Below are 12752 nucleotides of genomic sequence, written 5' to 3'. Positions count from 1 at the left end.
GATGTTCACAAGAGAGATGTTCAGACTAAAATGCAGAGGGTCAAACATGGCTCAAATAGAAATTTATACTTCCTCACTTCTCTCTGGATTCACCTTACCCAGATGGACAGGGTGCAAATGTAAATTATTATTACTACTACTACTACTACTACTACTACTACTACTACTACTACTCAGTAGTTCAGCAGTCACCCTTGCTTCAGTTCCCTGACTTGACTTTTTTGCCTGGTGATGCATAATGCAGGACACCCTTCTCCAACTCTTGAGTGAATTCTTGAGTTTTGGAACATCTGATGCCAAACATAAGTGATCATATGATACCATTATGCATGCTGATTTGAATACATCACACTTATAGGCTGATTATCAATATCCAGTGAAAAGGGGGGAAGGGGTTTTCATATTTATTATATATCACATACGGTATCATATGCAGAAGACTAACTGCAGCCAAATGTATGGAATTTGGGTTTGTATCCAGTGTTAGCATCCAGTGCACATATGTGTGCATGCATTTGTACAGTGGGTTTATCTGTTTTAAAGTTATTTTAGTGCTGCAATAATCTAGGGTTACCATATTTCAAAAACCAGGAGCCTTTTTTTTTTTTTTACAAAAATGCCAAAACAACGTGGTGTCCAAGAAATCCAGACATATGGAACCCTACAATAATCCACTGTAAGTTGTACCTGTACCTAGTGCTTAAACAAAAGGGAGACATTTATGGTAGTAAAGTAACATCTTTGGGTCTCATGCGTCTTACTGTCAACTTTTTTTGCAATGGTAATACACTTGTACCTTGGATCCCGAACACCCTGGAACTCAGATGTTTTGGCTTCCGAATGCCGCAAACCTGGAAGTGATTTTTTCGAATGTTCTTTTGGAACCCAAATGTCTGACAGGACTTCTGCAGCTTCTGATTGGCTGCAGGAAGCTCCTGCAGCCAATCAGAAGCTGCACTTTGGTTTTGGAAGTTGAACAGACTTCCGGAACGGATTCCATTTGACTTCCAAGATACAACTGTAGTTCAGTTAATGCAAGATGACTGTGCATTGCATCAGAACTTAGGCACCTGTACTTCCAAGCAAACGTGCACAGAACTGGATTCCAAGATTCATTTAGCTTGGGCATTTTTGTTTCTAGTTTTGGAAACATACACTAAATAATTATCTTTTGCTGGATGCATTCTTTGTGTTGGAACTCTGCAAGTATCTGAGCTACATAAGATCTATTTCAATTCATGTCCTAAGCAGAACAAAAAGGATGGTGTGATCCTGTTCAAGTTTGATGCCTTGCTGCATGGTACTTGAAGGCATTTCTTAACCAAACCCAAAGTGAGTTGAGTTGCCGCTTGATCCTAGTTGGCCTAGCAAAAAGTTGATCGGGATCAGTCTAGTTTTTCAATAAGATATGTATTTCACAAATTGCTTCAGGCTTTTAAATAGTCTCTCACTAGTCAGTTACCAGTGGTGAATCATCATCTCTTGGCAATGGGAGCTTTTATAAATTATTAGACATTTTGTTCTGAGTGTACTTTCAGGCGGTCTGTGTGCTACACATAACTTGCTAATATAGGCATTTGTTGACGAGCAATAGAAATGTTTTCTGTCTAGTAGCCTTTGTGATCTTTTTTTGCTTTAAGTTCAGTGATGCGGAGAAAGGATTTATCCATTTATATTATTGAATTATCTGTATACATAATGGACTATTCAACACATCTTTACTAATCGGATGCTATGAATATTCTCTGGGGATTATCCATGGAGTTGGATAAGACATTCTATTAATGGTCCAGCTTCTGCTGCAGGTACTGTTGGGGAAAAACATTGTAGCTATTGGATATAGGTTTATTGACAATAGTAGCAAGAGGCCTGCCTATCGATGTGGTGGAATAAGCCCAAGAACCTCCACCCTCCATAGTTGATATTTCAGTCTGCCTTATCTCTTGAAACCCATCTCTGCTGACTCCAGTATCAGACTCTGGGAGCAAGGGTATCCTGTGGTTCCAACTGACTTAGTTACACCATAGACGGAGGGGATTGTCGGGGGGCTCCATGGAGACACTTAAGATATTATGTCAAACCATGGTTTGCACTAGCAGTGGTTTTGCCTCCAAGCTCAATTTACTGTTATCTCACCTGGAAAGCTTCAGGTGAGATCCCATGCAATGGCCTTCAAAATTGGGAGGTGGTCTGTGCTTGCATAGAGGTACTGTTATGTGAACTGGCATCTGCATGTGGGGCAGGAATGGGAAACCTGTGGCCTTCCAGATCTTGTGGGATTACAGATCCCATCAGCCCTAGCTAGCATGTGTAGTGGTCAGGAGTGATGGGAATTGCAGCCCAACATCATCTGGAGGGCCACAGGTTCCCACCACTCATTCAGGATCTGTATCACTGAGTGTGGCAGCTAGAACTAGGTTGCTGCAACCATGGAAGTGGTAGAAGCTCCATATATAGCCTTGATACACACTGAATCTGCATAGAAGCCTGGTCTAGTAGCAGCCCAGTATACACAATGGAATCCACCCAGTTCAAAGCAAAACATAAAGGTCATCTTAACCTTAATCATGACTGAGGAAGAACTTCAGCAAATGCAGGAATATTCAGAGAGTATTTCCCTTGGTGTACAGCTTGACTGTGCATTTTAGAACCATTTAATCCAAGCAACCCACTTGTATTCTTGTATTTTTTACACATACTAAGAATGGAATACATATCTATCCAAGACTAGCCCTTGAAGGAGACCTGTGAAGTAAAAACAAAGCACCATTGCATTGCCACTTTAAAGAAAAACCTGTGTGCATTGTTACACTACATGGATTTTCATGGATCTCTTTCCCAAGCGACAAAAATACTTTTAAGGCATTCAATTTGTTGGTTGTTTGGTTTTTTTGGAAGGGGGGGGGAGAGAGAAGAAAGTTGTCTAGGCCTAGGGATACTATGGAATGTCTTCAAACAAGATGAGTCTTCACGTATAGATGGGCAGCATGTAACATGTATATGTGTTGTACTTTTAACCCTTTTCACACTGAGTATACATGTTTCTTCCTGTTGAGAGATTCACATTGCTCATTCACACACTATTTGCAAACTGATGTGCCTCCTCCCTTTTAACTTTGGTCTGTCCTGTGTGTTACTGCTCTAGTTCTGTGATGGTCCCTTCTAAAAGCTGTTCCCTCCCCAGACCTTATCTTCGTAAATGAGAACTGAGGCTTTCCCTCTCCATTATATGTGCGTGTAGATCTGATTCCAGTGGGTTATGAATGTCCTCTTTTTTATAAATTCGGTCGCTCCTTGTTACACAGTGGCATTTTTCTTTCACTTCCATTCTACTCACAGATTAGTCAATGGGCCACAGGTCTTTCTGTAATATATAGATCACTGTAATATATAGATCACTGTACACAGCAGCACCCAGTTCCTCAACCCTATTCTATAAGATTATTCATCTCTTTATGTATAATCTACCGCAATAATTCCCAAACCGAGGAATTCCTTGGATAATTGATGGTTCCTATAAGTGCCAACCCATAGGAAGAGGCTATTCTCTGCATCAGAGTGTGTAAGTTTGAGAAGTATTCCTCCCATTTTATTATTTTTTAATACAAACTACCTCTTTTATCAGAAATTTGGGAAATGTTAATTTACTGTGTTTTATCTAATTAATTGCCACATACTCAAAATTCTCCCCCCCAATCAAACAAACAAACAAACATACCAGTGGGGCATAGTCCTCAACTTTCTGTCTACCCTTGATATTGGCAGGGCCAGAAATACAAACTATACATGAATACGTGTAAAATACCGGTCAAGGCTTTGGTTAGACCCAGGATAGGGGAACACTTGGCTTTCCAGAAGTTGCTGGACTACAGCTCTCATCACCCTGACTGTTGGCCATGTTGACTGGGGTGAATGAGAATCCAAAATCCTTTGGGGCAGGGGGACAACAGGTTCTGTATCCCTGGTTTAGTCTTGGTTTGTTTGCCCATCATAGGCAGTCGGTCCTGTTTTGCGCCATGATCTGCCTTTGTTTACTAAACACATAATACTTGCCACTGTCAACCTACTTCCTTGGACAATGTCACAAAAAAACCACATGGAATGTGCCAAGCTAATTTTCAAGATGGCCTTTTAAAACCTATTTGCTCTCCTGGTCTTTTAGAAACTTAATGTTGTCCACCCTCCTCTTAGTGCTTTTATCTCTTAACTGCACCATGTGACATGGAGGGTGAAAAGTCACCAAGCACAAGAAATGTCAAATGTTGGCATTTCCCCATTATCCCAGTAACTTTTGTGGCCCACACTGTTTCCCCTCCCAGTGCCACAGTCTGCTCTTCTCCATTATTCGTGTTGACAAAGGATGTTCCATCTGTAGACTGTTCCCCTTGTTTCTGCTTCTCCATTTCTTGTATTATTATTTTCTTTTCTACTTCTTCTTGTTGTTTCCTTTCTTTCTCACTCTTGTGCTTTTTTGTCCTTTTGCTTGTCTGTTTATTTTCACCCTGTTTCTCCTCCTCTCTTCCTCTCCACTTCCAACTTCCTCTTCCCTTCCTTTCTTCCTCTCCCATCTTTGGTTCTATTGAAGTTGAGCCCAATGCCGGGACACCACGCCGTAGACCTCTCTCCTTCTGCCCTTGCTGTGCCCATGAAGGTAATGTAATTTCTTGCATTCCCTCCATTCCGTTCCCAAACCGCCATTGGATTGGTGTAGAGACACTAGTGAGCTAGCAACAATATCAAGTGGCTCACTGCCAAACTTTTCTTTCCTTCAATCTCAAAGAAACCCTCTATAACAACCTTGTTATGAAGTGTGTCTGGCAGGATCGTAAAGGTACAGTATCCTTTTTTCAGCTGTGCATTGTGGGGATAAGGATAGTCTTGAAGTTTATTGGCGCAATTGATCAGAAATGACTGTAGTGGCATCAGTTTCATGCCTTAAGGGTTCTGTTTGGCGTGTTGGATGATCTTGCAGGGGAGTGGGGTGTGAGTCTACTTCCTTTAAAAAAAAATAATACACATGGGTTAAAGGCATACTGTCTTTTGTAATGACTGGTTTTCCCAACAACCCTTGACTTTGAAAAGGCACCCTCCTGATCTGCCATAATCTAGACTGGTCTCCTGCAGTCCGTATCTTGCTAAGCATCTTCTTTATCCCAAGTGGAACCAGATTACCACTGAAGTGTTTCCATTTCCCAAGGCATGGGGGAAAAGGGGTGGAATGTGACCGCCATGTATAACTTCGGCTAACCACTCTCTCTGCTTTTCATGGTGTGCTTTCATCAGTTGTTCATCTTTCCTCCCCACCCCTGCCTCTCCCTCTGCTCATTGGCTGTCTAAAAATAATAATAATAAAAAAATCTACATCCTACAAATGAACAAAAGTTTCCATAGGTCAGTGTTGACATGTATTTGGCTGCTTTGTGCAGAAGTTTCTTTTCTGATTATCCTCACAGTGGAAAGGGTGGGGAGATTCCCCAGTGCTTCTCATGGCTCCAATGCACTGGGCATCTGCATGTGTAAGCTTCTTCTCTCTTTCCACCATGGCTATGAGGGCACCTTGTGCAGAGATGCTCAGAGAGGCTTAATTGGGACCAAGCAATGGATAGGTATAGCCATCCACAGCCATGATTGGCTAGGGTGAGATTTCCGTACTGTGTATGTTTGCTTCTTGTGTTCTGGAGCTGTGTTGGTGGTTTTGGAAGAGGAGGAGAATTCTCGTTACCTGAGAATAAGTGGTAGGAACAGGGCCACCAAGAAGCTCTGGACCATTTCGTTTTCTTGACCGTGATGGGAAATAATGTCTTGCTGCATAAAGGCATCCTCAGTTACAAATCACGCATTAGTCAGTGTCATTCAATACTGACAAGCACTACCAGGAACAGATAATAATGCTTTGGTAGCTGGATCTGACTTGGTAGCTGACCATCCCCATTCTAGAGTGTCTCCCTTGGGCTTCCATAACCCCATAAGAAGAGTCTGCATTTTGGAATAATGAGAATAGTGTCTAATACAAATATTTTGCCATTTGCACATAAGTAGGCACAAATTTTGCATCATATTTTCCTTAGAATAGATGTCCCCATTAGTTTTATATGAGATGAGAACTCATCTATGGTATGGATGAGAAACAGGAGTTAACCCTGTCTGCAACTTGACTGTGTTCTTTCCATATACCAGTTTCCTAAACTACTGACACCTCTGATAGGATGGTGAAATCTGATAGGTGCAGGAAACAGCTGGAATCCCTCTGGGCCTTCAGTGGTTAGGCCAAGACCCTGATCATCAGGAGCACATAACCAGGGATTCACTTGCTTCCAAACTGATTTTTAGGATCTGAATCCAAACAGCTACCCATAAAGAGCTGCATATTTCATTACTAGATATGGGTTGTGGCTGTAGCTCTCTAAAATAACATAAAATGGCTATGCTGTTTATTTCATATCAGGCTTTGCTACTGGGTCTACTAGCTTGGTTTTCATTGATTAAGCTTTTATTGAAATACAGTCATACCTCAGGTTGTGAACGCTGCAGGTTGCGTGTTTTCGGGTTGCGGACCATGCCGAACCCAGAAGTAGTGGAGCGGGTTACTTCCAGGTTTCGGTGCATGCACAGAAGCGCAAAATGATCCCATGCGCAGAAGCGCTGAATTGCTTTACATGTGTGCGCAGATGCGGCATTGTGGGCTGCAAACGTGCCTCCCGCACAGATCACGTTCACAACCCGAGGTATGACTATACCTGGGAAGGTACCATGCTTCCTCTTCCTTTTTATGTGAGCAGATTTTCTTCTTGTGCTTTTCTACCATGCACTAGTGGTCTTGAGCTGGTGAACTGCAACTGATTGAACCTGTATTTATGCCACACAATACGTGTTTTTTGTTTAAGTGAGGGATCTCTAGCAGACACATTGAGGCAGATCTGCCTGGTGTGACTGATAAAGCCAAGAGGAAGGGAAATTATTGATAGCAGTGGTCAGGAACTGGTTGCTTTCAGTCATTAAGTTAATGCAGGTGGCTTGAAAAGGGGAGAGCACAGCAGATAAGACTACAAAACTGGTAGGAGCCAGAATCAACTCTGAAACAGCCCATCAAGGAACTGTTCCCTAATTGCTCTATAGTTATATGTAAAGTGGACAAATGGGTGTTGATTAAGGTGTGAGTGAGAAAACATGGCTTGAAACAGGTAGGCTTTGTTGGAAAGTGTTGGAAAGTGTCAGAGCTATGTTTGAAAGTGTCCAAATTGAAAAGGACAACAGAAGAAAAATACTGAAAAGTGACTGTAATTATGGCTATTATTTTGGCGGGAGATGTGATGGGGAAGGTAGATTCAGGGCACATGGATCCAGTGGGGGTTTTTTGTTTATTTTACTGGAGGGGACCCTCCTTCCTGTGTGCCATAGACAAACAAGCAGATCTGACAAGAGTGCTCTGGCAGCATCTAGCTCAGCTTTCTTTGCACATTTTGCCCCACTCCCATTTTTGTTCCTGCCTGCCTGCCTGCTGGATTTATGGAAATGGCGGGAATCTTTCTCCAAGCTGACCTAAACTGTTCTCTTGGCAGGCATGGGGAAGAAGGACGACCCCAAGCTGATGCAGGAGTGGTTCAAGCTGGTGCAAGAGAAGAATGCCTTAGTGCGCTATGAGTCGGAGCTCATGATATTGTGAGTAAGGAGAGGAATTTCTGCATGCTTGGTCCACGCAGAGAAGGGGAAAGACGAGGCAACTGTCCCCAGGCAGAGATACGTTATGGAACCTGTTTCTGTCTTCACCTTTGATGTGATGACAATGTACAGATGGGAATCCTGTTGCTCTGGAGACCCATAGGTGCCCCAAGTAAAATAAAATTTTATAAAACTGATGAAGTGATCTGCTGCTGAGACCTGGTTCTCTTAGCATTTCCTTCTCATTCATGATTCCAAATAAGGTCAATGTAAGAAAGAAGATCTTGTCCCTTGCAGCTCAGCCCTGATGTGCAGTGGGCAGTAGGGGGCAGATGGAGTGACTTGGCATTTTCCTGTTATTTTCTCATCTGCCTTTCTGACCATTCTGCAACGTGGGTTTAGGAGAAAAACCGACATGTATGTTAACCAAGGGAGGTTGTTCTGAACAAGGTTCTTAGTACAACTGAAGGGTTGCCTTACAATCAGTACTGAAAGGGAACACTTTACTACCTGAGCATGTTAGATTTTTAAGCCAGTAGCTTAGACTGCTGCTGAAACAACCCAAACCAGACATTTGTCTATTCTTCTCTCCTTGCAGCGCTCGGGAGTTGGAGCTGGAGGACAGGCAAAGCCGACTACAGCAAGAACTTCGGGAGAGGATGGCAGTGGAAGGTAAGTCTCATCGATGTACTCTGGTTCCCAGTAGAAAGCCCCTGCTACTTCCTTGGCTAGTTTGACAAGACTGCTTGTCCCTTTCTTTCCTAGATCACCTAAAGACAGATGAAGAGTTGTCAGAAGAGAAAAGGATCCTGAATGAAATGCTAGAGGTGGTGGAACAGAGAGATTCTCTTGTGGCCCTCCTCGAAGAGCAGCGACTCCGGGAGAAGGAAGAAGACAAGGACCTAGAGGCAGTCATGCTGTCCAAGGGATTCAACTTAAACTGGTCCTGAGCTTAGCAGCGCACTCGTCTGCCGATCTGCGTTGTCCAGTTGGCATGTGCCAAGTTGGCTGGAGCTGCCTGGATGGATACCTTGGCATAGAAACCTCTTGAAGGTTCTTGCAGCGCCTGAGTGCTTCTTCCTGAGAGGGGGTCGGATCGAAAAGTGCTGAGGCCTGCAAACCCCAAGCCTGAGGTGGTCAGCTGAGGTTGTGTGCCTTCCTCAAGGACCTGTGCAAAGAGGCCATTGAGTTTTTGCGATCTCTGAGAGAGGCTAAAAAATGAGATGAAAACATTTTATTTAAAAAAAAAAAAATACACCACAACTTTAACCAATTCAGGTGGGCCGTAGCTTGTCCGTTTCATATTTACTTCGCTGGTTGTGTTCTTGTTTTTGTTTTGAAATACAAAGGCGAGAAGTGGCTACTCTCTTCTGAAGCATCACCCTGCAGCAGCCCACAGGAGAGCAAACCACTCTGTACCCCAGAGCACACTGTGTGTATGTTTAAGGTTCTCCTCACCAAAGAAGCCTGAAGCTGCCATTATTGTCTGGGTATGGAGGAACCCTGAATTCAGAGAGGACTGGAGACTTGGAAGGCTGGCTGACATGAAATACTTGCCCTGTGTGGTTTCTACAGAAGATACAGGCTCCAGTGGACTAGCTCTCTTTGCTGCAGCCTCCACAAGTTGCCATTGTTCTAAGAGGGGAAGAGTGTGTAAGCCACCCCCTTTCTGCCATGCAGTGCTCTGGACTGAAAGTCACAGTTTTTCTGTCTCCATTGACAGTAGACTGCTCTGTTGTGAACCTTGTGACAATTTTGACACTGGAAAGTGCTGATTTTGAAAATGGGTTACTTATGAAGCAGTTTGCGGGAACGCTTGGATGAAACCCCTTGCTTCGAATCCCCCAAGAATGGACTCTCAATGGGTTTTTGTTTTTTGCGTATATATCTATATCTATAGATATATATCTTTGTTATTTTTTGCACGTTGGAAATGAAGCAAAAGACCTACCCGGGCCCTTTAGTCACTTTAGACCCTTTAATGTCTATTAACTTATTTTTTAATACTTGAAAGATTTGGGTTTTATACCTTTTTAAGAAGTGAGCAAATGTTTGAGTGGTGAATCTGTGTGCCTGCTGCATTCCCCAACCTTTTTCTTTTGTTGTTCTTATTTTTAATTTGCTGTTCTCCCTTTCCCTGTACCTATTTATTAGAGTTCTATTAATGCTGTCACAGTTACACGCTACTTTTGATGTGGAGAGGAGATGCTTTTATGTACTTTGGACTTGTCCCTGCACCACGTTGAGGGGCAACCCTAGGAAATATGCAGGCAGGGTTCCCAGGTAAGGTGTCTTCTCAATTAAGCTGCATCCTCACGAAGAGAGCTCACAAAGCTGAGTGGTGATGGCAGACTTTGCTCCTGCACTCCATACCCTCTGTTCCTGAATGGCAAACCTGTGCTTATTTTAACTACTGCTGTTTAAGGTTTTTGTAATTATAATTGTGGCATTGCCACTTTACCCCATATATTTAAAAAAACCCACACATGCTGGCTCTGTAAAAATCTGCCTCCCAAGGGAAGGATTAGCACAAGCCCCACTGGTTTTGTCCTAGGCCTTCATTCAGTTGGCTCAGAAAAAGGTCTTACAGTACAGTAGCAAATAAGAAATAACACAGAATAGACTCTTGTCTATAACCAGCTGAGAGGTTCCATAAGCACACCATGTCTTTCACAATAACTTTCTCAAAAGTGCCGACCTGCCACAAACAGAATTTTCCATTCGCATTTTTTAGCTCCAGTTGGGCTTAGTTTAAAGAAAGAATGCTGTAGTTCTAGTCTTCTAACAAAGTGCAGAATATTTTTTTAATTAACTTTTTTTTAGGGAAGCAGTCATCCCAAGAAAAAGGCATGTCCTTTAAAGCAGCCACCATCTTATCTCTAGGTTTCAAAACAGGAAATGCTGTGTTTTCAAAACAGGAAAGACTAGAAAGAAAAAATGGGGAAAGGTTTTAAAACACCCATCTACTTCCTTGTTTAATAAAATGTCAGTACTGATGACGCTGAACAGAAAGCTGTTGAAGCAACAGCATGTGTTGAAATGTAGCGTCAGAAGATTTTATGCCAAAAGGGTACCATGCCTGGCATTTGTTGAATATTAAGATATTGAAAGATTGTGATGCTACACTGGCAGAATTCATACCACATATAGTCCCAGAACAAGCAGCACTCGTGTGTTCATGGTTCATGAGACTTGTGGGGGGGGGGGGTTCACTAGGACTGGTGTTTATTTGTAGCTTTCAAAACGGAGGGGACTAATCTCTGGTTTTTCTAATATTACTGGACTACAATTCTCATAATCCCTGACTATTGAGCATGCTGGATGGGGCTGATGGGAGTCCAACGGGAGTAAAAATGTTAGCCACCCCTAATTGAGGAAGAAAAAGAACATATAACTTCAGTTGTCTCAGACAGCATCTTTGACATCCATAGAGACCAGCAGGGGAGTGTATGGCAAAATGAAAGTTAAACTCCCCTTCGTTTAGGATGGAGCTAGAATTCATTTGTTAAAATTTGGTGTCTAGCCACATGAAAGAGGCAAATCGGAGTTTGCTTTAACTATTTCTGCTGTGCCTGGTGCAATTTATAATGGAACTGAGAAAATGGATTGTTCTGTAAAGTGGTCGTAATTGAACTCACTTCTATCTGTTCTTTGAATTTTTTCACTGTAGGAAAACGTTGACGCGCTAAGCTTTTTCCTAAGCTGCCTATAGCTGCATGTGGAATGAGAGTAGAACAGTCTGTCTGAGAAAGTGGAAGGGAAAGTCCTTCCCAGCTCCAGTGCAGCTGTGTAGCTCTGCCTCTAGTTAGCCCAGACTTCTTTTGGGCAGCTAAGACTCCCTTGTCACTTGAACTGCAGAGAGAGGAGAGGGGTTTTAGAGCCCATGACAGCACCAGCAGCATTAATCATATTTCCTCTTCCACTCTTAACATTTCCTGTAATATGTTGTGTTGATTGTGCTTGATCCTGCTGTCAGTCAAGAGGTTTCTTTAAATGCAGTGTCTGGCCCTCCTTTTATGACACGGTGCTAATGCAGAAGTAACAAGCACACCTGCTGCATCCTCTGGGTTTTTAATCTGTTTTTTAAAATACATCCAGGTCAAAGGCATTTTAGAGCATCAACAAATATATCCAGAGTTGCATGCCCCAGTAGCACAAATTCTTTTTACGGCCAAAAAAAAAAAAAAAGTTGATACCCTCCCCGCAAGGTTTTAAGAAAATGTATTTAACAGAATGTTTACATTTGGGCCCTGAGACGAAAGTGGTGTATTAGTTTTCCAACCTCATGTTTAAAAAAGAAAATGCTGTGATTGTTTGCAATAAAAATGTACCACGAAACAGTCTGTTTGATATGAAGAGGTAGAGGAGGGTATTTCTCTCTCGATGCATGATAAGAGGACAGAAGGCTTCCAAAGAATTGCTGCCTTCGAGAGCACTAGCAGTGGAGCTTCATAAGCAAGGAAGGTAGATGAGAATGTCACTAAAGCTATTGGAGGAAGGGATGTCATGTTTTGATGGCATTGCAGTAATTTAATTTTATACATATATATATATATAAAGAAGTATGTATGTGAAACAACCCTGTCCCAAGGAACTGTGGTATCTTCCCCTTGGGACAGGTGGGAACTCTGATATTCAGACTGTTTTATTGTTGGCGTGTGTGCAGTGTAACAGGAAATTGTGTACCGTACCTGTTTTCATGTCTAAAACATCCCAACCCCTGTTTTACTTCCTATATTTGGTTGCATTTCATTCTGTACGTTCTTATGCACACTTGCTTTGTTGGTGTTGAGAGTTTAGCACCTCAGGTCACCAACGTAACTAAAAAAAATAAAAATAAAATAAAGTCATTAATTTTTTCTTACTTCATTGGAATTTGATTTTGCTTCACGGTTCACGCCAACAGCAAATTGTTGGCGGCCCTATTCTGCACCTTTTCCAGTTCTACGCTATCCTTTTTGAGACGTAATAACCAGAGCAGTACACGGTTGTGTACAATGCTGCCATTTTGCTCCTGCAAGTCTTACACTTGTGCAACAGTACTGCCCCTTCTCTCCCCTTAAAAATCTGTTCTAGAGGGTTGGCGGACCATC

At 42.4% G+C, this 12752-nt stretch overlaps 1 protein-coding gene across 21 annotated transcripts in view; it reads left to right on the top strand.

Annotated features, from left to right (window-relative positions):
- MICAL3 (microtubule associated monooxygenase, calponin and LIM domain containing 3) overlaps positions 1–12523 on the top strand; it is a 181789-nt gene extending 169266 nt beyond the window's left edge. For 18 of the 21 annotated variants that reach the window (XM_077935209.1, XM_077935204.1, XM_077935201.1 and 15 more), the window contains 4 exons: positions 4586–4651; positions 7560–7659; positions 8258–8331; positions 8425–12523. In XM_077935209.1, the coding sequence (XP_077791335.1) occupies positions 4586–4651; positions 7560–7659; positions 8258–8331; positions 8425–8609 (425 nt within the window). In that variant the 3' untranslated portion in view covers positions 8610–12523. The remainder of the gene's footprint in view (positions 1–4585; positions 4652–7559; positions 7660–8257; positions 8332–8424) is intronic. The other 3 variants (XM_077935208.1, XM_077935205.1, XM_077935219.1) reach the window with 1 other exon arrangement.
- Positions 12524–12752: the final 229 nt, after the last annotated feature.

This window comes from Podarcis muralis, chromosome 10 (genome assembly GCF_964188315.1).
Source record: "Podarcis muralis chromosome 10, rPodMur119.hap1.1, whole genome shotgun sequence".
Lineage (NCBI taxonomy): Eukaryota > Metazoa > Chordata > Lepidosauria > Squamata > Lacertidae > Podarcis > Podarcis muralis.
The sequence above is the reverse complement of the archived record's forward strand: the minus strand, read 5'-3'. Positions and strand labels throughout refer to the sequence as shown.